The sequence below is a fragment of the Echinococcus granulosus genome (assembly GCF_000524195.1).
Source record: "Echinococcus granulosus chromosome Unknown EG_S00056, whole genome shotgun sequence".
Lineage (NCBI taxonomy): Eukaryota > Metazoa > Platyhelminthes > Cestoda > Cyclophyllidea > Taeniidae > Echinococcus > Echinococcus granulosus.
The window spans coordinates 449897-476595 of NW_020170436.1; the positions used below are offsets into that span (position 1 = coordinate 449897).

Here is a 26699-nt window from a genome sequence, read left to right on the forward strand (position 1 = left end):
ATGAGATTGCAGACTCACAGAGACTGTGAAATTGTAACCGCCGGAGGCATCGAATGTCTCTTCAACCGACGATGGTGGGGGTGTTGCATTAACTGCGGGGACGCCGAAGCTGACAGCGGCGACATCCCAAAACGAGGTGGAGGCGGTGGTGACGGACAGGGACCAAAAGTGAGTAAATCCAAATGCTCCAACAGGACCTGGCGTCTCTCCTCCACCTGGGGAGGCAGAAAGTGGCAGGAGAGATCCTCAGCCAGAAAGGAGCGGACCGCACTCAGTACTGCTGTTGAGAAGGAGTGAATAAAAGCGGTCACCTAGTTGGTAGACAAACTTCTCTGAACGGGGTCATCATGTGTGGAGCCTCCGCTTTGCCAGTATTAAGGCGGCAATTGATACCCTCACCAGATGAACTACTTTTATTCTTTTCAGAAACTATATAACCCTGCATATCCCCTCCTCTAAATTGAAGGGTGTTGGAAACAAACTATTCTGATATCATACAGCGTAGTCAAACTATTGAAGACCTTTTCATTTACGACCCACGGTTTTCAAGATTTAAGACACGTTGGGAAAATAAAGACATCCATTAATTCTAAGCGTAGAAGCTTATCCGGATGAATTGAATCCTCCTCTACTGAAGTTGGAACATCAAATCAAAAGGTCTATAAAACAGAGATGCCAATGAGGACCTCGATATCTCTATACCTACAATAAGGTGGCTTTCGGAGTTGCATCCCTCATAACGTCCTAAGAGGACTTGGAGGAGAAGCGGGTAAGCCCCAAGAATGAAACGTTCTTCTAAATTAGCACTAACTGAGGTAAAGAACTCCGACACGGCATTGAAATGAGAAAATATTCCCAAAAAATAAATGGATAGCATTACGAGGAAAACTGGGATCCATATCAATAACTAATTTCTCTCCATTCCACTTTAAATCGGTCGGCTTTCTCGACCACTACTTAGTGGATCGCGTTTAAAGAGGAGTTGAAGAACGTTCAGGTTGGTGTTCAAAGACAGTAAAGATTTATGATAGCAATGGCCAGCGGCAAAATTGGGAGACTTTAAACAGAAAATGGCCTAAAATGCGATATCCTATCGGCGAATGACAGGCCTTTGCGAAATTCAACTCCGTTCAAGGGTCAATTAACCATCAAGCACTTACATTCAAATGGCTGAACGCTTTTCATCGCCTAAAACTGAGTGGAACCGGAATCGTTAAAACCGTTTTTGCTCTTAGGTAAAGCGGTAACGTAGGACAATAACATCTCCCAACATTGCATCAGAAGGGAATGCCTCGGGTACGCAGCCGAGTGGCAGGAAAAAAAATAGAAAAATAACCATTTTAAGCAACAGAGAACGCTTGGCACCAAAACTTGACTAGGAAAAAGAGCCTTGGGCCACAGTACCTCCAGGTAACACAAGAAGCTAGACTTAGATAATCCAGTAAACGAAATAAGAATGCTGGAAAAGTGAGGGGAGGGGGGAAAACTCAGAAAGTTTACCTATACCGTAAAAGCGACTATAAGATAGGTACAAAACTGCGCTCTATATCCTTCACCTAACAGGAATGGTGAGAAAAGACTGAAACACCCTAAAAATGATCTTTACTTATCTGATGGGGAATGTGAACGCTAGAACCCAAATTCTGGTAGCTACGATTCAAACTCATCCTATTGCATCACAGTGGTTGTGAATAAGGAGTGCAAACATATCCGGCTACAGGTACGTTTTCCAACTCCATGGCTATACCGGGATGAAGATGGTTCAAACCTGAACACCATATTCATACGTAGATGAATTAACATCGGGATCGAATAAGACGGTTTTAGGGACGAAGAGTAGAATCTTAGGAATATGCCATATTCTAATATCACAAAGGTCTTTAGAAAAAGTCAAAATCATTGGGTCATGTAAAACAATCTTCTTACATTTTAACGGAGGATTTAAAATACTAGCAACTTAGAGCAAAAAAACAACAAACAAGTATAATGCCAATGGCAGAAAAACAGGAGGCTGATGAGTACAAAAATCTAAAAACACACCCTGAAAGTGCAGAAATATTGGTGCAAAGATAAAGGTTCTCAACAATGGCAAAATAAATGAGGACCAATTTAAGCCAATGGACACATGTCTATATTGCACGAAAATGAAAAAAGTATGACACATCCCCACCACCTAACAAACTTAAGAGATTCGTTGGTGAAAACTGAGTCAAAAGTGGTGGAAAGCAGTAAAATCTCACAATTCACAGGATCCATCCCCTCAGAACAATGCCTGTCCCAAACTGCGCGCTTTATAACAGCCTTACGGAAAATCGTAAGCGCTCAATTCAAATTAAACCACTTCTTAGCAGTTAAAAGAAGGATTGGCTGAATTAGAATATCCAGGAAAAACAGTTTAAAACGGGTTGATAACTGTAAAATTTTAGCTTGTTGCATAAAAAATTATTTATTTCATTGAAGGATTATTTGAAACATGTGATGCATCTAAAATGCAGCATTTCAGCCTTTCCTGAGGTCATAATAAGCTATACGAATCTTGGGTATCTTCTATAAGCATGCAAAGTGAACAATTAAATAACACAAATCTGCACAAATGATTGATTCTCCATAATGATTAGCCAACTATTGATTTGTAACCCAACTCAGATATAAGCTGTTTTTGTTTGTAAAGTACCATTTTTATTATCCCAAATAGGAGGTAAAAACACTTGTCGGGAAGCATTCATGACCTTATTATGGAGTGTCAAGAGTTGGCATACATTTTGATGTTAACTTAGACTATTTGCCATCGTTAGTCATCGTAAACCGTACTGTAGCGTCCCGAGACTCCCTGAAGACAAAAGAAGACAAAATACTTGGGCAGCATATATATATTCAGCATGGAGAAGGTGTCTGGGCTATTGGCATGGCCCAAAAGGCCAGCCCACCCAGCGAGGTACAAGGGGGCTAATTCGAAGTACAAAAGTGGCGCCTCACCAGAACCGAGGGATAAACCACTATCGTATTACAGTACTTAGGCATGACGGAGCAATTTTGCCTATGTTCATATATTTACAACTCTTCTTTTACGTATGGATCATTACGATGCCGTAAGAGACTCTCATACCCATATTGATATATCCGTTAAGGGGATTCAACCAAGGTAATGAAGAAATATGACTTTAATTCCCGTTTTGCAAGCCATGGATTGACAATTCTGTGAAGATCCCACCACGGTAGGACTAAAGTAGAATCTTCTTTCCATGCAAACTACAAATGGCTATGGATAGCACCGAATGTCTGCGCTCAAAAGGGATCTGTTTTAATACACACTTTAAGCAAGCCCCCGTTATCTTCTGTGGATATCACAGCCCCGTGGCCACACCTATGACCTTCCAACCATCCTTCAGTCCAAAAGTAAATAATCTCGCCCGCCAATGTGCCTTCTAACCATTTTAGAGGCAGCCTGGGAGTTCACAGGGAGTCAAGCCTGAAAAATCTATGGTACCCTGCATATGAGGTGGGGTTCTGCACAAAATTCCTTAGTTTTTGTCCATCCACTTTTTGTTTTAAATGATACAGCGTCAAGGCGTTACGCCCTACTTAACAAACTTCGGCAGCGGTTTTTAAACCCACGGGTTCACGTTGAGAATTAAAGTGTTTTACGGTCAACCTGCTCAATATTTCTGCGTTTTTTTCCGTTGCTTAATCTCACCACGGCATCTCCCGTAGATTTCGGTAGGATGATTTTTAAAAAAGAAACCTTTATCTCAACAAACTAGACAAAGTTGTGCAGAAAATTGGAAACATGGAAAAAATAATAGTAAAAATGGCTCCAGAAGCAAAAATGGGCGTTTTAAGTAGGTTTGCTACTTTATGGGAAGTTTGCGAAGCCAGGAAGAAGGGCGGCTGATGGGAGGAGCTGTCCGACGGGGGTAATCATGACGACAAACGTGTTATCGCGCAGACTGCAGAGGCGACAGTGGGTTAGCATGAGAGCGGTGTCATTGGGAGTGGCAAAGACGGCGAGGTATGCGGCGGTCGCCTCTTGACCGATGGTTGGAAGAGGTAGGAATTTTGGCGGACTCTTTGAATCAATGGAAAAGGGATTAATTGCACAATTTGCTAGCCAATTACCAGAGCTGCCTTTGGAAAGTGTAGCACAGGTGACTGACTCCGAAGTGGTCTTTGCAACTGCCAGAATTTGCAGCAATTATTTACCCAAGTCGTGCGTCTAGCTTTTATTCAATGCCCTCCAATCGGCTTCTGTTTGAGAAGTCATCGAAATCTCGCCCTTAGTTTTGATCCGTGACTTGAGAGATTGGTGTCAAATCCTAAGGTACAGAAGGTGCTACCCATGAGTAATACGTACCCTATGAATTCAGCACCATAGGTAGGATCATACCATCGCCTTCGCGTATTTGGCCTACTTACCGAGAGGAGGTGGATGACAGGGGCGTAGAGTGAGACGAGTTCCTGTTGGGTGACATTTCTTGGCAAGCCGGTGATTCGCAAAACACACGAGTTGGCAAAATCAGCCAGTGTGGAGGTACCGTCCAAAGGCAGACCCATCGGCAAATTTCCAAGGGGTTTCTGTGGAAAAATGGCTGACGGATTTACCTGTGGCTCCATTCCAACGAGGCCAACAACCTGGAGAGCTAGAGATAAACGGCGCATTGTAGTGGGTGTCACCGCATCCAAAGCGGTTAATCTTGAGGGCAAATTGGGTTGACTTAAAGTACTTACTATAAACAGCCGATTTGGGTGAAACACCTTTTAGTAATTTTCGGGATAGCGATTTACTTGCAACATCTGTGGTTTACCGCCTTTAATACAACCTAAAGTCCTGCATAGATGGATAGATTCTCATCTAAATCACTTTTTATTTAATAAGCGTGTTTGTTTGTTTCCTTGAGGAATACACTTCGAGTCATTAAAAATGTCGCCCAGATAGAAGTTATTAAAGTGGTTCAATGCATTCAGACTTTTAATAGAACAATTGGCAATTTTTATGCGGCACGAATGACCTTAACAGAACTATCTTGAAATGATTAATTTTGCTACAGTAGTGTGACGCTAATTTATGCTATATCAAATTAGTTAATTTAAACACAAACAAATTCATCTGAAAAGTCGAGAAGGTTAAAAATTCATAGTAGGAAGTGGGTTCTCCCTATTTGTAAGTCGCAAATTTTGAAAAAGAAACATTCGGCATTTCCAAAGGATCCAAAAGAATCCTTCAATTCCTAAAAAGGCGAAACGTAAACTTCTAGGCCTCTCTTTACCAAACCTATTTGTTGCTTGGAGCTTAGTTTATTTTGTTGTTCCACTACACTTCTTGATTCTAGCCGTTTTTAATAAGCCTGGAATCCAACACTTTTGAATTTGGAGAAGGCAAATGGATTCCATCCTCCTATTTCTTATGGCTCTTCTAATTGTAATATGAATGTTAAAAGATACACTTTCCGCCTTTTTAAGACCAAAACGCTCCTACTACATGTATAGGTTTCCCGAAATATTGCTCGTTAATGCCAACAAATTTAAGCTTTCTAAGCTTATTTTGATATTAAAACTAGGTATAATTTTGCAAATATTTACCGTTTTTTCTGGTGTAACTGGCATTGCATAGTCACAAAGCGATAGTGTGCATTCACATTTACATTTGAAGCCGCAGCCAACAACGCCTTTAGGAATTTGTTTTAAGAGACCTTCCATTTAGCCTAATGGAGCCATAAGGCGCTAGTGGAAATGGACTGCAAACTGCGTGGTACACCCACCAGCGTTCCTTGTCGGCGATCTCACTGCCATCTGCAGATTGAGCACCCGCGTCGGAGGCAAATGGGCAGGAAGTCGACTCGAGGGTAGGACGTTCAGCTGGAAGACCCTACTGTCTACCTCGAAGAGGAGGAATCGGGAGTGTAGAGCGGACCTTCGAAGTAGCTCTTCAACCGTCCACAATGTGTCCGCCAAGCTGGCCATAAGGAGGAGCCATGATCCCTCCGTCAGACAGGTCGTCTGAATGATGTCAAAGAGGTCTCTCTCTCAGTCGGTCTCTTTCACTACCCGTTGGATGATATGGTTATTACTGTCCCCACCATTCAACATCTTCACGCCTCTATGTTCATTCTTCTGTGAGTCAAGACATTCGACCATCCAACTTCTACCCATCCATGTACCTGGGATCGCCCGTCTATTCATTCATTCGTCAATCAATTCATTCCTGTCCAAGTTGAGGATCATTTGCATCTATTTTTCCTTTCATCAGTCTTTCACATCTATCTATTTTAATCAGCTAAATTCGGTCTACGTAGAATCTTTCACTAAAAAAAATGCAGAGATATGAAGGGAGAACTCAGCTCTCAGTATTAAGCCCTCAGTCCCAGCTTACGATTTTGCACATCCTGAAGACCTTGGCGTAGATATCCACTCCCAAAAACAGCCGCATTTCCTGTCGACTGAACGTGGATGGCAGATCCATGATCTGAAGGACGAACTTGGCTCCACCCGGGGGTAGGGGTCGTGGGAAGAGACATTTTGGATCCGTCGGATCAACAAATTCCGTTGTAATCGGAAAGGCTGTTGTCAGAGGAACTGAGAGGAATGAAGATGGAAAGAGAAGGGGATTGAGGAGGCTGGAGGGAATCTCTGACAATGTCAGAGCTGCTGACAAATTGGGAGTTGGAACAGAAGCAGAAAGAGGAGGTAGAGACGGACGAGGAGCAGCAGCTAAGGGTAGGGCGGGGGCAGTTTTCTTGATTGTCACTGTCGACATCGGTGGCTTCAAGGTTTTACCACCTAAGCTTACAGACTTATTGCCGATTGAGGTACCTCTCTCTTGGGCACTTTGGCACACCTCGAAGTAAGAAAACGTCAAAAAGAAAGACCTCAGTATTTAAAGCTGTACAGGATTGAACTCAGACTTCATGAGTAGTGAGCAGTTAAATCTCAGAGGAGAAAATTCCCCTGTACTTTAATCTTCCATCAACTCCTATCCTACCACAAACTCATTTAGCGCCAATTGAATCATCGTGACTCCTAAGATGCACCTGAACAGCCTCTGAAGGTGAGGCTTTGAACAGTTCTACGTAGCGCTGACCGAGGTAGTTGCGATGGCGCGTCAACGCCCGATCAGAGGCTTCGTTGTCCACAAAGAGGACAAAAGCATCCCCAGTCGGTCGGCAATCCGCGTGGGTGGCGAAGAAGATGCCATTCTCACCGTTTAGAATTTCCGCGTTTACTTGTTTGAAGAATTTAACCTAAAAGGAGGGCACAAGAGTAATGATGACTGTGAGAGCCAATGGGGGACGTGCTTTTCCGCATTTTCACTTTACCATTGGTCACCTACTGTGAACCAATCATTGGGCCTGGCCATAGTTATCGAAAGAGCCGATTTGTAAAAGGCAAATTTCACCATTTATAGGAGAAATTACACAAATGTTCTGCTTATTTAATTTTTATTTATAACCCAAATTACACGAAATTTCATTAATTTGTAACTCAAGGTAAAAGTAAGGAAATAGAATGTTAAAATTAATGGGATAGCAGGCATGTTAAACAACAGGATAAGAATTATAAAAATAGTTATGGCATACAGGTTAGAGCAAAAATTATTTTCGATTTGTGGCATTATTGATAAGCCTACCGAGTATTTACATTAAGATACTGACATTGAAAGAATAAGAAGGCACAAGGCATTAAAATATCCATCGTGTAAATTCAATTCGACTAAAATAATTTAACTTGTTCTGTGACATGGAAGCGTGGCATGCGATTACGTAAAGGCTTTGGTCGTGAGGGTCTGCGTGATTGGGAACTGGGAATTCATAAAGAAAGGATTTTCAGACATTGTGCAACTCTTGAGTTAGAGTAAAAACACCCGCAAGAGGTCGGTAGGTTCGTACTTAAAAAACAATTTTTTGCACTATGAAAGTAATTTCTTGATTCAAAAAGTGTGTTTTATCGTTAACCAAAATCGTGCAAATAAACGGTGCAATTATGGCTACTTAGTATTAGCAAGTAGAAATGTCATTAGCCTGTGGCAAGGTGTCTCACCGGCATGCATACAGAGAATTCACGGAAAGTTTTTGTTGTTTTGGACAAAATTCTATCCCAAGTTTGTCATTTTTCAAAAAGAGAACACCACCAAAACAAGCGTTTTATCTGAAAACTATCACCTCCACCATTAGCACCACAGCTGCACCAAAGCGATGTAGATTGACACTTACCTGAAGGTCTAAACCGCAGAGACATAACTTGGGTTTCACTTTTCGACGGACAAATTTATAATAAAGACAAAAGCCTGATTACGAAATTCTAAACACTGTCTCATACAATTTGCTAAGGCAAGTCATATTTGAATAACCTTTTAAAACGATCTTTGAATTTGCACGATATATTGAAATCCACATAGGAGACTTTGGTGGGTTTATGAGTAATTTTTTTATGCTCACAATGTCCGGCTTCTTTGTAGCATAAGGCAGTCCACGAATACGGACAACGATTTGGCTTTCATCCGTCAACTGTTGTAGGAAATGAGCTACCCCAGGAATTCTACCTGAAAAGACAATTGTCTGATCAGTTGTCGGTATTTTCCAATTGGTCAAACCCATCGTCAATTCTCAAACAATGAGTAGCATGTCCCTTACAGACAGCATACTGAAGGAAGAGCACTTCCGAGGTCATATCTATCTGGATATTGGGTGGCCGACTGCTCTGAGTGGTTGGCGAGTTCTCAAGACTGGCTAATACCTCGTAGTCCTCTGGTGTGGTTCTTTCACAGGCTAGTTGGGCATCAAGGTCACTCTCAAATGCTACGTAGGCAGTATTGCTACGACGACCATCGGCAATCTTGACGGCAATTCCACCGGGTCGAATATTGAGTCCACGGAAGAAAACTGCGATGGAGAAGGGCGTGGCTGTCCAGGGTATCTGGTGGATCTCCACCACAGTACCCGGTGCCAGTTTTGTGCCTTCTAGACTATTAAAAAGAGAGAGAGAATTGTGGGTGCTAGCTAAGGTGAAGATGGGACAAAATCGGTCACTTAAAGGGTTGGTAGTCAAACCCTAGTGATAACCCTTACAGGAAAACCTTTCAAGGTCGTACTTACATGTTGGCGTGTGAATACGAGGGATTAATTTGTCTCGGGGTCCCGAGGGGATATCCTGCAATAAATTTGGGAGATCCAGACAAAGTTCATTTGAACGCAGACAAGGAGGCATTAGAACGTGTTCCTACCTTCAATTACATGCCTTCGAATGGCATCACATATCAATTCCACCTTTGCTACTGGGGTTGTTGCCTTAGCAACTCCTGTATAAGCAGCATTATTGGGAAAAAGTCGCTCGTTACCATTGCTCCTCGAAAAATCACTAATTTCGAGGTACCTCCACCAAAACGATCGCTCTGAGATCGACTTTTTCACGCCCAAATGGACCATTTCATGATGAAGGCCATTTCGGAGGCCTTTATGTCCTTTGGTTACCATGGTGACAGCAGAAAGTGGACAATGCCGCTCTATAGACTGTGTCAACTGAAATAAGTGGATAGTAAACACACACGGAGAGTTGATGTGCTCACCTCAACGAGGGCTTCCTCAAAACTTGGCACAACGAAGTGATTCCCGCTTAATTGTTGGGAATTCGAATCGCCGATAACATGAAGGCTTTGAAAAAGGCACTATGAATTGCAAAAAAAAACAATAGATGCCTCAATAAATGAACATACTTCACTGCTGACATTTGATTGGCTTGTGAGGTTTTTGTCCCCCAACTCCTATTGGCTGATTCTTAAATAATTTATAATCATCCAAAATTCAAAAAAATAAATATTTATCAGACTTTGGGGAAAAATTGAAAAATACAAAAGTAGTAAAAAGTGTGTGTTAAAGGCCTGGTTTCATAGCTTTGGCATAAGACCCCATCACCCTTGAGGCTGTGAAGCCTAGCAACAGGCCTGATCACGATGTCAAGACCAACTCTTTTTGATGTCTGCCATCATTAGAGGCCACTATTGACGGCTCTAAGTAATGGCTACCTAGCTGTCTAGACTGGACGATGTATTATCTTCTGAGCAGACAGCCTCCAGTCCGGCCGTGCGTCTGACCTCCGCACCCTTTCACCAGCATTTAACTCTTTTTACCAGGTGGACAACACTTTTTACTGTAAGGGGTTTGGTGGTAAACTCAGCATGGAGAGAGCGTACAATCGAGTCCTCACACCCCCCTCCCCCACCCTCTCATCTGTCCCTCCATCCGATGTCAAGATGATAAAGTCCACGTGCGTCGGTAGCGTTGGCTACATCAACCGCCTTCAAACGACATACTGACTCATCAAGCCTGTACCACAGTCGCCCTCTTGGCCCCCAAGGCTTGCAAACAAAGCAGACAGACCTGAGAACAATGGAGGGGGCATTTGGGTGTGTACCTGCATCGGCTGAAACAGCGCGCTATTTTAGCAGGGAAGAGGCAAAAAAGAGGGCTGAGAAATGAAACTGCAAGTCGCAATTTTTATGGCAATAAAGTAGGCTATAAAAGAAACTTAGTGGCATTGCATGTGGCGAATTAAGGAAAGAATTGGGTGCGTGAATGTGGATGCAGGGATGCTTAAGTGGTCATAAATTCCACCTCGCCTTGAGCTGTCTCTCAACGGTTTCTGCTCACCAACGAGAAGTCTTTTTTCTGCATTTGCGATAATTATTGCCTAATTACGCTTGAAGTGGTAATCTGGTGGCAGAGCACCAACTCGATGCCAATATGGAGCCTGTTGATGACTGCCTACCACATTAAAGACGTCACAGAGGTGCGCCTTCTGCTCGGGTAAGTTAAAATCAGCGAAAGCTGGCAGATGGAAGAGCCACTAACCAAATAGAAAAGCAAGACTGAATCCCTACAAATTGAAAACGACTTTGCAATGTCTACCCAACCCATTTTATGGTCTGCGGGGGTGAATGTCAGATAGTGGTGGTGGAGAAACCATCGGTTCAGTTAAAAGCGCTGAAGGTCATTCGCCTTGTGCAGGGCAAAATATTTTATAAACTCGATTAACCGGTGGAGGAGTTAACATTTTATACAATTATCATCATCATCATCATCCCTGCTTTGTGGGTGATCTAAACAAACAGCGGACCGTAAGCCGATCGAGGCAGGAGGAGGTGGTGGATGACCGTCAAGAGGGTGGACTCTTTAATCTAACATCATCTTGGTGGCATAGCCTAGAGTCTCTCAGACATTCTACTCTTTCAGGCTCCAGAAATGAACAGCTAATGGAGTTGCCAGACTTGTTCGTAATTGGATACTTTCCAACCAATTAGGCGCGGGCTTCACATCCTTAAAAAACCAGCGAAAAAAGGCGTCTTTTTCAGAAATCCTTGCCTACTTCATCCAAATAACTGGATTTTGTCAGATGTTTAGCATTTATGAGGGTGTTTAGAGATATAATTATCTTTCAGATGGGCTAAATTGCACCCAGATAGGGGCAGTGCTGCGGAATAGCTGACAGAGAAAGTGAAGTGATTAGGCTGGTGAGGTAGGTGATTAGAAGACGGATAAGTTGATGTTATTTAACTGCCTCCCAAATGACTAAGCGACACTGATGCAAGATCAAGAAGTTGTGGAATTTGAAGCCGCCCTTTTGAGGGATGCATAAACCAGTCAATCACTGCCGGTGGGCTCTCAGGAGTGACATCCGGCACTTGCACTGCCATGATGGTCAGTGTAGGTGATGATACTTAGAGGAAGAAAAAAATGATTGTTTTGACTGCTACAGCCGCAAAAGGCTAAGAATCGGTCAAGAAGCTGTAGTGACTGAGGCCCGAAGTTGTTTGTGGGAGAGACTGGGGAGGAATTGGTGGCAGCAGGGTGGCGAATTAAGTCTGACGCCTTCTACCTACCAGAGCTGCAGGTGAGCGACTCTGTGAAGGTAAAACATCACAGTCTAGACACAACAGTTCTCAGGCTAGGAGCCTCTGATCTGTGCCGATGGGTGGGCTCAAGGAGGTGAACCGGAGAAACCAGACGGCGCTTTTCTGAGGGTCAAAAGGGTATGCCTGATCTCGCCTAACCTAGCTGACCTCCTCAAGAATGCCGTAAATGGTTTGGAAATCCCTTGGGAGTTCTTGCGCCATTGTTTCCATTGCCTAGGCAATGGGGCCGTTAAAATTAAAGGTTGGGGGAAGCAAAAAACCACGTCTCACCTTTCTCTCTTCTAGACTGAACAGTGCTGCGGCAATCTGGGAGATGCAAGGAGAAGTGCCATTTCTAACATATTCAACAGGAAGAAGATAATCCATACTGGATTCTTCCAATCGTGGAAATTTTGGAAGACCTTCAGTGGTCTCTATCAGACTCCGTTTTTGCGCCATTTGCTGGAAAAAGGACAAAAAATAGGCAGGTTGTCGCAATTTCTCTCATTTTCTCCAGCCAGTGGCTAAAACTTGGGACCCCTAGATCCGTTCAACTGCTAAGATCAGCTCTTTTGCGCCTCTACAACCAGCACAGGGTTTGGAGGTTCCTCAATTCGTCGCTTTTGACGAAGGGGGGAAAGAGAGAACTCTGCCTGCACCGAGCTGTACACATTGAAGATGAGTCTGTACCACCAAGACACGCGCACTTTCTACCCTATTTGATGTAGGCTGGGGTGTTGGTGTCCCCTCTTTGTCGGTGCTAATCGTCTCCGTCCCCATTGGTGCGGTCAAGGCGACGATAGCTCACCCAGGTCGATGTGTCAAAGCCAAGTGGGCAAACGTGACGTATCTAGACGTGCTTTATTTTCCCTATCCTTCAGCGAGAAGAGGGATGAAATTGTTGGTACAGGCCCCGTGCACTAAATTCGTGGTGATTCTGGGAGCCCCTTTATTGCACCGATTCAAGCCTTTTCACCGTTTTTATGATTCACCTCACTACATTTATTGCTAAGGCAAAAGGCGAAAAAAGTTGATTTCCCACGCATTTCTGCCCTCCTGAGTACGCAGTTTAAGTAATTGGATCTCCCTGAATGAGGCATCAGCAATGATGGTGGCCTTCACCGCTTCCAGCAGGCAACCAGGCGAGTAATTCAAACCACGCAGCAGCCCAACACGAGTTAGATCGGGGAATAAAAGGCGGCAAGAAAAACAAAAGGAGAAGAAATTCCATTTAAAATTAGTTTGATTTCAGCCATCCTACTAATTTAATAAATGACAGTTGAATAACTTTTACTAATTCGGCTGCTGCTTATTTTAAATCAGCGCCCATACAGGTGAGATTGTGAAGCCAGCTAACGTGAAGGTGGGATCATACAAAAGCAGGCGGTGAAAAAGGGAAAGGCACAGAACTCACGGCAGTCCCACTGATATAAACATATGGCAGCGGAAATTGTGATTTGTGCAATCTCTCTCTCTCGGTGGGTGAGCGTGTATGCGTGCTATAGAGAGCGGGCCTTTTGATTGGTCGACGAGACGACCCCCCTTCCACTGGTGTAGGAGTAAAGACGAATAAAATATATTAGACGATTTAGTCTAAAAATACACCCACTTAACCACTGACTTCATGTGTGCATGTCGTGTGCTCAAGTGTGACCTTGACGCCAATCAATAGCCGCCTGCGAGGACGTTGGAGGAACAGAGTGGAGACGAGACCAGCCCACTCGGGCCTGTTTCAACAAATAGCCGAATTTCTGGAGAAAAAGGGAAAGAGAACCAAAAAATGGGAAAAATAGGAGGAGGCAGCTAGGTTTGCATGCTTTAAGCTCATATTAAGGAAGGTACTTCGTTTGAGCTGAATAGGCTGCCACCGCTGTTTGCTAGTTTTTAGGTATGGCAGGATGTTATTAAGCAGCCAACTTAGTCAAGTGCTTTCATTATAGTTAACCTTTAATCATATTTTAAAAGAATATGCTTGCTACCGAACAGGAGTCGCCTCTCCGAAGCCCTTCATGCCTAGACACCACACTCTCGACGAATCATTGCATCGGCAAGGGGCCCTCCCTAATAAAGCAAATTTAGAATTTTTTTACTTTATCCGAGTATTGATAGTCTCTTTGGTTTGTTTTAGATGGTACAGCTAATAATTTTCCCCCGGAAGGGTTTATAATACAGTCCCCCTCACTGTCACGTATATATGACGCAATGCAACAAATGACTCCTGATGGCAAAATGACCCCCAAAAAGAAACTTTGTCCTATTTGTAAAAGCAGTATTAAAAGCGTTACAAAAACTGGACTAAAGGATTGATTTTTGATGCCTTGAAGGGTCAGTGGTATACTACTGATAAAATTATTAGTAGAAGACTATACGTGTATCTCCCATCGATCTATTAACAGTGGAATCGCGCACGTACATGCTTAGATTCTCCTCTAAACCCCCAGATCCTGTCGGCACATGCATCACCCAAGTCTTATTCACTACCGTGATCTCCAATGTTTGCTCTATCGGCAAGGTTTGATGCCTCCCGTTTGACCCATCAAGGTAATCACCTCCCCTTGTTGCTAACTTAGGCGCTAAATGAGGAATAAAAATACTCCCAACTTCATTTTTTTTGCCTTTCAACTCGAGCTCACAGCGTAAGACAGGCGATTTCGTGAAACTAGGTGACAAAAATGCCAACCACCAATCTCGCATTGGTGAAGGCACTTGAGGGCCGTGGGTCATTTAACCTCGGGTGTACCCGTCAAGCTTTACTCTTTCTTTGTTCAAGTCCTCAAAAAAGCAATTGTTAGCGATTTTACTCAGCATGGGCTCACAGAAAGGAGACAGAGGAGTGCAGCTGTCATCATCCAGTCAAGGCTTGATGTATAATTGATGCTGGAGTACACTTGAGTGTTAAGCATCAATTGGAGTGCAACTCACAATTAGAGTACATGAACTGGTTGTCATTGTCAATAATTATATTAACGTCACATAGCGTGTAAATTAGAGAATTTACAAGTGCAAACGGAGTCAAGTTTGCTGTGGCAGGAGCTTTGATTTGCAGCAAGACCGTTGCTATAGACAGCAATGAATTAAATAGACCGAATGGATGATGACGCTCTTCATGGACTCCCCTTTAAAGAAGCTGACTCGGTAAATCAATGCGATGGCTCTCAGCAATCCACTCCAAAGCCATGCAGACTGTAAAGAAGGAGAAGAGGCTGGCTGGAGAATGTGCCAGCAATTGACAGCAGATCCATCTCTTAATAGCCGTCTCCAAAGCCGAGGTGGTGACTACCGCTTGGAGCTTAGTATCTTACGGCTCCGGGAACCACCTCTAACCGTAGGCGTAGATAGATGGGTGGATATATGGAAAGGTACGGGATGGATGAGGGACAGATAGATTGCCAGCAAATGCTTAAAAGCCATCTTTTCTACCGATCTTGCCTAAAGTGGCGCTGAAGGCAGAAATCACTTGACTGTCTAGCTTCCGCAATCTTAACTGTGCAACGAAATTCCTACGACCAACGCACCACTTGACTCAAGTCTCAACCCAAGGGTTCGCACCGTCGGAGCACCGCCCTTTGGCACTGATAGCATTTGACTTTGTCAGTGCGTACGGTGAACTGTCGGGTAGAGTGTGAGGCGTAGGCCTCTTTAGACTTCGGCAACACGAAGGAGGTCGATTAAAGTAGATGTTGCGGGAAAGGCCCTGAAACTATTGTTTCCTCTACCTTTTATGGCGGCAGGGCCCTTTGCTTTTAGCATTTCACAGGCATGAGTCTTTCACTACCTGCTTGTGACTACTGATGACGTCTTCAGGACTGCCTTTGATTTTAACACTGAAAGGTGTGGCAACTCCTGCTGATGCTGTGAATTTGAACCAACTTTGAATGGGTCAGTTGGTTGCCAAAGGGAAAGGCAGAAGCTGGGATATTGGCAGGAAACCTGGACAACAATCTTTAAGTGATGTATATTGATGATTGAAGTGGTATCATGCTGAACCGACCCGAGCCCTCCCCTAAGGCATCTTGATTGGTGAAGTTTCAGTGGAATAGCTTGCTATGACTGCTTGACAGTGTTGCCTAAAACCCTCCCCTAGACAGGTCTTTGATTTTAACAGTTCCGACAGTTTCAGGACTTTAAAAACCGGTTACGAGTCAAAAGACTCGGTAGTTAGCCATTAATCTTCCATTAGGGTGGAAGGAACTTTAACACCGGCGTCAGCAGAGCCCTCCAGAGGTTCGCGTATGCTGCTACCATCGTCCGCCCAACGCGATGCGATGCGAGGGACCACTGACGTAAAACGAGATGATGATGATGATGCTTCAAAAAGGCGATCATTCCACAATTCAACCACTATTTGCGACTGGAACGGCCACCCGATGAGTAGCCTCACAGAGCCACCAAATAACCCTCCATTCTGTCCATTCTCGGCCTCCTGAATCCTGGTCTAGGTATATCCCTTTCTCAGTTTCGGAGATTGTCAAATCCTGTCTCTTGACAATCTTTTATGCCGACATTGCCTGGGAACCACCATTTAGTCGCGATAGTTCCGCTAATTCTACCATCCAAAACGGATTCGCGCTTTCCTTCCTCCACCCTCTAATGTGGCGAGATGCAAGTAGTGCAGCTAGGGTGGGGAGAGATATATGGGTGGCTCTTGAGAGACATAAATCAAAACAACCCTCAGTTTTTTGTCACTCCAAGGGAGTGGAAGCCCGCAAATGCGTGAATGTCGCTTGGATTGGCATTGCAGTCACCATAATTTAACACAAGTATCTTTACCAGACAACAGGGTGAAGAAACCGGCAAAGGTGTGTGCTACATTGGTTGTTGGCTGGCTGATTGAGATAGTGAGTGACTCCACTCTAGCGGACATGTCGTGCTTTGCATGACCTTGACCTTACCATGATCATAAGCAAGTATGAAATATGTCTTCATGTCGTATAAAGTCAATGAAGAGGACTCAGAGAGTGGAAGTTGGCAAATCTTCTGCCAGATCTGAGGGAATAGACTTCGAAAAACCACTCCTAAAAAGTTCAAATGAGAATCGTTTTCTGAAGGGGTAGATGCCCCCACCGAAAGCACATCAGTCAACTTAATAACGGCTCTGAATGATAAGTTTGGCACTAATGAATAAAACGGATAGGAAGGTCAACCTGAAAGCACGCAGCGCCCTTCTCTGCCTCATGAGAGCAACTACTACTGACAAATCGTGAGTAGGCGTGTCTGTGCAAGGCACGATCTGTGATAAGAGGCGTAATTTTACAGGATTTGCAAAACAAATTTTATTACTGGGTTGAATTTTAATGAGTATAATAGTCTACATATTTCAGTGCAAAATATTTCGTCACTAGACTTACTTCTCACAAAAGATGATGGGCCAGAATACAGACCATTCAACGGGCTCGTTGGGAAGTGGTGACATTGTTCAATGAAACCAGGGTTTGAGTGCTTGTAGGTTGAGTCTCAGACTCTGCTACTGACATCAGTTGCCGTCATCAATAAAAGCTAGGAGGAATTGATTCCCTTCCCAGTTGTAATTTGGTCCGCGTCGGAATGGAGGCACAACGTCCACAGACGAAAGTGCCCACGAAGTTAAACACACGGCTAAGCATTTCATCCAATCAGTACACTTTTGCACACCTTTGGATACTTAGTCTTAAAGATCAAAACCACTTGGTCTGAGAGAGAAGCACCACAGAAGCTATACCTTAAGGATAAGGTAAGTCATTTAGGAGCCAGGTATGGAGGGATAACTTCCGATTTCTCCCACTTTATTTTTTCCACAAATAGCTGCAGCCCACCTACATGACAAATAGGTGAAACCTTACCACTAAGGTCTGCCAAGGAGACTGTCGTTTTTGCTGCTTCTTTTTTATTGCTAGATAACATCGCCGGCTTTCACACCTCGGTGCCACACACTCGACCCTCCCATTGCACTAATCGTGAACACGTTGAAGGCAACCATTCAGGGCCCACCTAGCACATCTTGGACGCTATAGAGAAGGATTTTTCTAGGTGATCTAGCCATATCAAAAGCACATCATTACCTCGCAGTAATGGGCGGTCACAGAGCCAGCTGAAGTCGCACACAGGAGCAGTCCTATGGAACGACCTGTATGGACCTTCGGGAAAAAAGGCGGCCAAATAAATGACTGCTGCGAGCAATAGTTGACAAAGTGGAAAGTAACAATTTGAGAGGGCATTCCTTTTTAGCTTTAAAAAGGCACTGAAAAGTTTAATTTACAGCGGGTGATTCGTTGTCCCAATGTGGTGGACCAAACAGTTCAATATATGTGGTGGAATAAACAAGAAGTAGACGCATATACCTTTAAACACATAAATTATTTATTTATTTTATTGCTTTTAGATTACTCTTACTGCTTACGATGCATTTCCTGTTAAGGTGGCTGTCTTAAACAGGCAAAGAAGCGTCGTCACATATATGTGACGCTGGTGGTGCAAGTGCTGAACGTGAGTACTAGCCTTCTAAGTGATTACCCTTTCACAATAACCCTGTTTTGCAGAGAGATACAATATGAAAAAGGTTAGTGTGTGCATTGCACACAGACAAAGAGTATGAAGGTACATAAGTAAGGAAGAAAATGAAAAAAATCGTCGCTCCAGTCTATCACCTGAATGAATCTGCTAAAAAATGATCACACAAAATAACTTTTTCCTAACCCATCTTCTCTTAAGTCGAAGTAAAAGAATTAAAGCAAAAAAAAAAAACAAAAAGAGGGGTTTTAAATGGTCGGTCTCCAAAAGAAATCGCTTGGCTTATCGAAACAATCACGTTACAGAGGGCTCAAGGTCCTCCCTAAAGGAGACTTCAGAATTTTATTAGACCGCGGAGTGTGAATCCTTGCCATAAAGCCATCAAAAGAGGATTAGCGCCCATCGGACTGAGCTGCTCTGTCCTTTCACTGTAATAAGGATGGCAAAATCAGAGTCATGAAGATGAAAGAACCGGAGTGGTCAAATGCACAGTTCTAAATAAACGCCTATTCCGGTTATGAATGCTTTTTGAAATAAAAAATCCATTTGTTTATGACATTTTTTTTGAGTTTGCTTTTCAAATCTGCTTAGCTGCAGATAATCTCATCACCTATTTTGTTGTGACACCCACCCATCAAAATAACAAGGCGGACTGATATTTTGATTGGCCTTAACAACCACCCCTACTTTACACCTGCTCACACGATGCCATTTGACACGACAGTCAGACCCTTTGGCCTCCCACCACCCGCCATCTGCTTCCGGCGCTGTGTATCATTTACACGAGCGGGGAGATTTGGACACGCGTTTGAATAGGGAATAGGGCGATGGAAAAAAAGGGGAGGAAAATTCGGAGCACAAAATACTGGTAAGATAAGCCCGTCTTTTTTCCTGTAAGAAGCACCGTATCTTAAACCTCGACCTCCTTTATGGCCACCTTCTGTCAGTTCACAGCGCTAAGCGATAGTAACATTTGCTATAGGGATCACTCGGAAGGATGAAGTGGCTGCCACAGCACAGAAAAGGGGAGTAAGGGAAAGGATTGGGTGACTGTATTTCAAAAAATCATTAGCAGCCTCCGCCTTCCTGTCACCAGTCCACTCACAGTGCATTTTGGCGTAGCCAGCTGTCAGGACCTGATAAAGAAAGCGCAATACTCATGCTTGAAATTGATAGAGCTTCACCCATCAAGTCCGAGGAATAAATTTAACTGTTCAGGGCTATGATTTATTTTTTATTTTGCGTAGGATTTCTATGCATTGGCCGGTAGGGGTGTTCAACTACTCAGGCACTTTATTCTTCTGCTATACTTCCACTTTGGGCTGGAAACCGAGGCAAAGTTTCCACCTACTGATACCTTTAGTTAGTAGTATGCTCCCCTTTAATAATTAGGCTTATGACGACCTCCCAATGTGGACACCCAGGTCTTCGTTAAAGTCACAATAGGTGGCGTGGCAGATCACTTACCACTAATACATGGAAAAGCTGAGAGAGACTGCGGAGTCCAAGGTGCCCGGGCAGTTAAGCGCCCAGTAAAACAAATCACAAAACCGCCGTAAACTTTATGAGTGTAATTTTTCAATGCACCTACAAAATCTTAGTGAAAACCATAAAACACCCGCAGTGTGGAAAGAGTGCATTCGTGTCCCTATTCCTGTCGGTGTAAGGGCGGAATGGCCCTCGGCAATTTTTTATGGGCCACGGACAAACTGTGGGAGCAGCGTTGTCGCTACTGTAAACAGATGTGGGCGGGTGTGCTCCCAGGGTTCACAGGACAATAAAATGCAAAGGCCTAAAGTGAGCCCTTCCCATGACAGTGTAGACTTCAAAGTAGGCGGTTGTAAAGCGCCTCAAGTGTTCCCTCAACTCGAGATAAGCCAAGGGAGGCTACGAGCATGACCCCTAGGCAGTCCAGTCTAGTCCCAGACATTGCTGATTAGGTGAACTGACAGAAACGGTGAAATTTGGATGTATGCTACAGCAGAAGACGTTAACCTCCAATTCAGCCTAACGCCAGAATACTTCGATGTTAAGCAGTGGGCAACCCGACGTCCGCAAGGTTGGTTTTTAAAGGCAGGCAGAGAGGCTGAGACTGACAGTATGAGTGGCGCAGTCACATTTGTTGTGTTGTCGCGTTGATTTACGCCTTAAGACGGAAGGGACAATAGAGGTAGGGAAAGATACTAACGCAAGTTATTAAATCAACTTAATAAAAATGTTTGGGCTTTAATTGGGATAGGAGGAAAGAGGGAAGGGAGGTAGAAAGGGGAAGAGAGACACCGCTTCCGTCCTCTCACCATCCTCCGCCTCCGCATTCTCACCCTCCCCATTACGCAATTGCTTTGATGCTGCTTTTTCCCAGGTCATATTTGTCACCCTTTTTGGACAAAGTAAGTTTCATTGTACGTGTGAAAGCCGACAGGATACAGCTGGGAGTTGCAATCGAGATGAATTATTTTACTGGCATACAGTGACAAATCATTCTTGAATGTGAAGGAAAAAATCACAAAGTGCCAAGTTTTTCATCAAATAAAATGTTGATTAAGCATGGAACTAATTGTAAATTACCAACAGTAAAAATAGGGTATTCATTTTTTCTACAAATATTTTGAACTTTTCTTGCCACTGTCATCTACCACCATTCGACATGTCATAAGATGCCGGCGCTAAAGATTAAATCGTTTTAATATCTTTGACAGAAAAAAAAATAAGATGTCTGTCTAGTCTTACGTGAACTGACAATTCTGAAATTTTATTTGTTTGTATCGCCTGCGACCTTAACAACATCTTCAAATCCCCGTACCGCAGACAAGTTATTCGTTACGAAGGTGTCCGTTATATATTTTAAACTTTACCCGTCTAACTAGGTGCCTTAAGTAGAGGTTCTTTTAAAAAAAAAAATTTTAGAAACTTTTGCTTTCAATTTATTGTCTAATATTCTTAGAGGATCAGATTGAAAATTGTCCATAAACTGCAAGGTTTTTTGCATTTAATTAAAAGAATTTTTACCGCTTATTGCGGAGCCCAAGCTCATTACTCTATAGGATATAGGCTTTTGTTTAGACTATAATTGGAAATTATTTCCAACAGAAAAAGATCAGCTAGAATTACTGTCATTCTGGGGAATCCGTGGTGCTTACGGTTTCTACAACCATGCGCACACTGCTCATCATAGTGTCAGCAGAAACATTTACGCCTTCCAGCTACCCTTCTGTTGAAGGGCTAGGAGCCACACTACCTCATCGCGCAGAAAGTTTGCGTTTACAAGCCACCTTGTTAGCCGCCGTTATTCTAACTCAGGCGCATACATTGATGCCTGTCATCCGCGATGACGGAGTCTGGAATATCGACGGCAGTGGGACCCGCCACTACTAAGAAAGAAAATATTTTTATCAATGGCAAATCGGCAGACCACAAATTTTTCTCCACTCCTCGTTTTCCAATAAAACTTACAAATGAACGAAAATGTCAAATATTGAAATTTCAACAGTTATAAGAGGTTTGGGTAAGGTCGACGATAGGCTGGACGGACTGTTATCAGAACTGCCATAAATAAAGTGTATTGTGCACCATAATGGTTTTTTTCGCCTTAAGTGGAGTCGCAGTCGGGCAGGACACAAAAAGCCTATAAGTGTGGTCCCTCATTTTGGCTTGTACTCCATGAATAAGTCCTCCTCTCTCCATGCTAGCGATAATGACTTGAAAGCCATACAGCTGGGCATGGAGGAGTACGGTCCGCCTAGAATAAAGTGCTCCCATGGTTAAACAAAGCATCAAATCTCGGCACAGGCCCTCTCTTTCTCTGAGAGTTGTCAACTTTCCGCGTCGGTGTTTAGAAAGGCCACTCCCTAACACACCTTGGCAGCTCTTCAGGGAACCTGAGTTTTGTCCTGCTTGGGAACCGAACTAGGAGGTAAGGGTGGAATTGCACGGACTTTCTACTGCACACGATCGGATGTTGTTGTACAAATGGAGCCTCCCGCTTACCATCTTCTATTTAGGAGGATATTTAATCTAATAGCAGAGGCGTTTAATAGAGAACTGGACCTAAACCAGTTTCACTTAGCTGCGATGCACTGTTACTTCACTTCACATTTTAGATTTTTAACAAGCTACGCCAATATGCCAACCTTTTCACTAATGTGTTGCCCTCGTCTCGGCAATCCGACACCTCTCGACACCGATTGACGTCATAAGGTGGGCGTATTTGCATTGCCATTTGCCACAAGCTCTTTTTTAGTGCTGGCATAATCTGTAAGTCGTTTTCCACAGTACAGGAAAAAGTACAAGATTTTGAGTGGCTCTATTCTACTCGGCGGGCCTTGGCGCCAAAACCATTTGGAATAGGCTTCTCCTAAATTGAAATAAAATAAACTATTCTTTTTTATAGGGGAAGATATACCTATCTACGCCTTGTATTTGAAGAATTGATGCTTTATTTGACTGTATGTTCACCTGCACGGGCACTTCAGTGTCTATATTTTAGCCTTCGAGCCATATTAATAGCCTCCTGATCCGCTACTTATAAGTAAGTAAGTAGTGTACCCCCTATTACTAGCTTACCGCAACTTCGAGAAAAGGGGGCTTAGAACCTCGGACACATTACATAACTTAGAGGTTCCATTAGAAGGATTGCGGATGCCACCTGTACTCCACCTCAAAAGCCATCACCCTACTACTCTCCTCAAATTGGAGATTGACAAGGTCCAAAAAAAAGCGTTTAACCTCTCCACTAGATTAAAGGCTCAAATTATTGCGCTTCCCAAATTCATGAGCCATTCTAGTAGTTCGAAAGAAGTACCTTTGCTCTAGGATACGCTTCTACTAAAAAAATTCAAAGGAAAGACAAGATTTCTCTATTTCTTGCCTGATTATGGGCAGTGTAAACAACCCCCCCTTCACTTCCTTTGTACTGCTTCCGTGAGCACCATGAGGTGCCTCGAGGGGTGAACATAAATTTGGAAGCTAAATGGGCTGTCACTCAGTATCTCGCGTGGTGTGCAAACGAGGCAGAGAGCTGTGCGGTGTGGGCCATGCACCACCTGCCATCTGACATGGTGTGCAATGCAAATTTGTTGGTCTGCTACCTTTCGCTCTCATGACCTTGCTTTAAGGAAATCTGTTAATGACCTTGTGCTTTGTCAGTTGGTGATATTTTCTGCCCCAGATTCCCGCTAGTTGTTTTCTAGAAGAAGAAAAAAGGAGAAACAAGTGTCCTTTAAGTGGTTTATTTTGAAGGTCGTGGCGATGTCAAACGACCAATGAAGAATCGCGAAGCGTTGACAGCATAAATGATGAATTTAGCCACTTTGGTTTTAAAAAAAAATTAATGTAGCATGAAATGGGCCCGCATAAATCACCGAAAGTGCGTTGTTTAGGAAAATACGATAGATTTTTGTCACCACACTCTGATGAAGTGCATAGACTTCGCGATTGAAAGGCTTTCCACGATCTCCTCTGGAAACAACCAATCACGAGGCTGGAACCAACACCATTCATTGGCCTGTCTTTAAGGTGAATAAGGTAGGGGGAGCACTCAATAGTTTGTTCTCTTTGGGAACTTTTCTGTCGATTTCGCTAGCCTCGGAAGACCAAAAGAGGCGTGGAAGCACTGGAACTCATCTGAGGGCAGTGTGCAAGATGGTTTTGTTGAATTTGTAGTTTACACGGGCCTCTCCCTACCCCTCTACCCCCCCTTACCAACATGTTCCCGTCCGAACGCCTTCCACTCATTATCTGAGTCACAGACAGCCAATGATGACTTGGAAGAAAGCATATTTATTTCCGAGGAGCCACCACAGAAGAGGCCAAATCCAAATCTGGGGGTATCTTCTTGCAGAGGAGAACCTGACCACAGCGGGGTGGGAGATGACAAGCTTATTAGCGACGAGGGTTGAGCACGTTTGTCAGCCCATGGAATGGCTGATCGTATCATGGAGCTACACAACTGCTGAATCCGTCAAAATTCATCCACCAATCTCACCAAGTCGGGGCTCATAGGGCCGTCTAGGGGACATCTACCAGATAATCAGTCATCCCTTAACCGAAGCTATCTTCCAGAGACTACTTTTTAGGGAAGTTTGTCCTTTTGCTCCCCTCCATGGTAAATCTTACCCAGTTCCAGGGTGATATGAAAGTCCCTCGTCCTCCTTACGTCATACAGTCGTGACGGGCACAACGGTTTACCATGTGACTACTTTTAGATTCTTACAAACAAAAACCAATTTGTTTTACAATGCACTTTTAAAATCCGCGGTATGACGCAGATGTGATTTTCCACTTGCCCAGTTTAGAACAGCCTTTACATCTAGCCTATACTTTTCCCCTTTTCCCCCTTCCCACATATTTCATTTCACTTTGGAATTATATTCGCTTTGTTTGCATTTTTGGGACTGGAAAAAAAAGTAAGTGGCGCCGGCACAGGATAATTCGGGGCAATCAATGAACCCGCGAAGCGTCGACCAATTGCCGCGACGGAGGTCATTCACCTTGACTGTCATCGCATGCCCGCTCGCCCCCTCACAATCACCCGCTGGATTTAATGTATTTCACACTGGCGTTATACAATTCTCTCTCTCTCTCTCCTTTAATTTATTCCGCGCAAAAGGCAGACTATTTTCCATCCACGCCTTGCAGAATGGCACGGCTGACTCATTAGGCGGGGCTTGCATCTCTCTTAAGGAGATGACTTGTGTCCCCATTTTTTGATGCGTCAGTTAAAACTGACGCTTGACTCTATCTCCCCTCTTCTTTTAAAAGAAAAGGTCACTAAAAAGCACCAATTTTAAGCAATTTTTCAGGAAAACTTAATACAAGGCGACTAGCTCAAAAAACTGCTGATCGCGCCAAGGTGGTGGCTGAACTGCGGGGGTTCCGAAGAGGCCGCTCAGGTATTTGGGCAGTTCAAACAAACTTTGCAAAGGTTGTGTCATTGTCTATGAGAGCATGCACACGTGCCTTTTACGGTTTATGCGGATCTAGAGAATTTATCGCCACCCCATCTTGTTGGGTGAATCGACCGAGTCAGTTGGCGCAGCGCAAGCTCCTCTTTTCCACCTTACTGTCATCCGCTTTCCATTTGGTAGTTGGAAGCGGTTCGGCAAATAATTCCAGTTTCGTTCGGTGGTGCTGCTAATCTGCGAGGACGTTGCTGAGGGTACGAGACCTTCTGTCAAAAATCTGGACGATTTCAACTATCCAAACCGAGTTAATTTACCATCTACAAGAGTGTAGCACATCTAGTCGCCCCCGGAGGTTTGGCAAGGTATACCAGTAGACCTACGGAATGGTTCGATAAAACACCGGATCATCAGCATGAGAGCGAAACCGCAGCTATTTTGCTGAGGATGCCTTCAACGGGAGAAATCTCTTCCGTTTCCCCAGTCTTGGCCAAATTCGCGCTCTTGACCAACTACCCTGCGCTTTGTCAATGCTACACAGACAGCTGAGGAAGTAAAAGACTTGAAACGGACGGCGTACCTTGTACAAGACGATTTCACGGCCGCCTTGTGGCCTGTCGGACAAATCAAGTGTGCTGCCATGGTGACGTGTAAACAACCCACTTCTGCCTCCATCTCCATCCCCCACAGCCCCCCTCTCTAAGCCAATTTACTAAATTTGGTTGCTACAGCTCGCTGTGTTGCTCATCGTCCACTCTGCCTCATTCCTTTATAACAAGCGGTAGGCAACCTCGGTGTACTTACCCTGTTCATTGACAGGGCAAGAATTCTTGCCCCCTTTACACTGGAGTGAAAGGCGCATTGTGTTTATCTGGTGTAATAGGGTCACATCAAAACTACCAGAGTCATGGGTTTCGTTTACTAATCACTAATTTGTCAGGCGCCGGTGAGATAGGTGTTCGATCAAAGCTAACCCTTCTGCAGTCAGTCAGAACGGTTGTTGTTCTCCACTTTCCATTTTTCAGGACTTGGCACGTCAAGTCGTCTGATGAGAGATATTCATGCAGCCATTCTACTAAGATCTAGAATACAATCACTTCAGTGTGTTCGACTGATGTCACTCCTGTCAGTAGCTTACTTGCCCCCTCTCGGTTTGACTTGGACTCTAAAGTTGGTTTTGGGAGAGTGTGGAAAAAGACATCTTTTCTTAGTCTCTGCGTCTGTTCAGAAGACTCACAACGTTTCTCCTTTCCACCTCCTGGTCTCTAACACATTAGCGAAGATTGAAGTACTAAGAAGTAGTGGTGACGAATTTGGTCTACCAATCTTTTTTCCACCAATAAATGGTGATTGGTTGCCTTTAAAAAGTGATTTTTGTTTTTAGGGGTCCCAATCGAGATTGACATCCTGCACAGTAGTAGTGTGGAAATTAGAGT

At 43.8% G+C, this 26699-nt stretch overlaps 4 protein-coding genes across 4 annotated transcripts; 2 read left to right on the forward strand and 2 right to left on the reverse strand. All coding sequences in view use genetic code 11, as the record gives it.

Moving 5' to 3' along the window:
* Positions 1–545: 545 nt before the first annotated feature.
* On the reverse strand, positions 546–5694 carry EGR_06421 (hypothetical protein; the record flags this gene model as incomplete). The annotated part of the gene is made up of 5 exons (XM_024495670.1): positions 546–631; positions 812–953; positions 1769–1949; positions 1980–2129; positions 5516–5694. 5 exons carry the CDS (start codon positions 5692–5694, stop codon positions 546–548), a joined length of 738 nt encoding a protein of 245 aa, XP_024349946.1.
* A 658-nt stretch (positions 5695–6352) lies between these two features.
* Positions 6353–12337, reverse strand: EGR_06422 (Epithelial splicing regulatory protein; the record flags this gene model as incomplete). Its single annotated transcript, XM_024495671.1, has 7 exons — positions 6353–6832; positions 7026–7235; positions 8430–8533; positions 8625–8956; positions 9087–9141; positions 9215–9509; positions 12170–12337. The coding sequence occupies 7 exons, from the start codon at positions 12335–12337 to the stop codon at positions 6353–6355; spliced, it is 1644 nt and encodes a 547-aa protein (XP_024349947.1).
* Positions 12338–15026: 2689 nt separating this feature from the next.
* Positions 15027–17288, forward strand: EGR_06423 (hypothetical protein; the record flags this gene model as incomplete). The annotated part of the gene is made up of 2 exons (XM_024495672.1): positions 15027–15237; positions 17200–17288. 2 exons carry the CDS (start codon positions 15027–15029, stop codon positions 17286–17288), a joined length of 300 nt encoding a protein of 99 aa, XP_024349948.1.
* Positions 17289–21692: 4404 nt separating this feature from the next.
* Positions 21693–26647, forward strand: EGR_06424 (hypothetical protein; the record flags this gene model as incomplete). Its single annotated transcript, XM_024495673.1, has 5 exons — positions 21693–21853; positions 22755–22809; positions 24568–24619; positions 24658–24768; positions 26289–26647. The coding sequence occupies 5 exons, from the start codon at positions 21693–21695 to the stop codon at positions 26645–26647; spliced, it is 738 nt and encodes a 245-aa protein (XP_024349949.1).
* Positions 26648–26699: the final 52 nt, after the last annotated feature.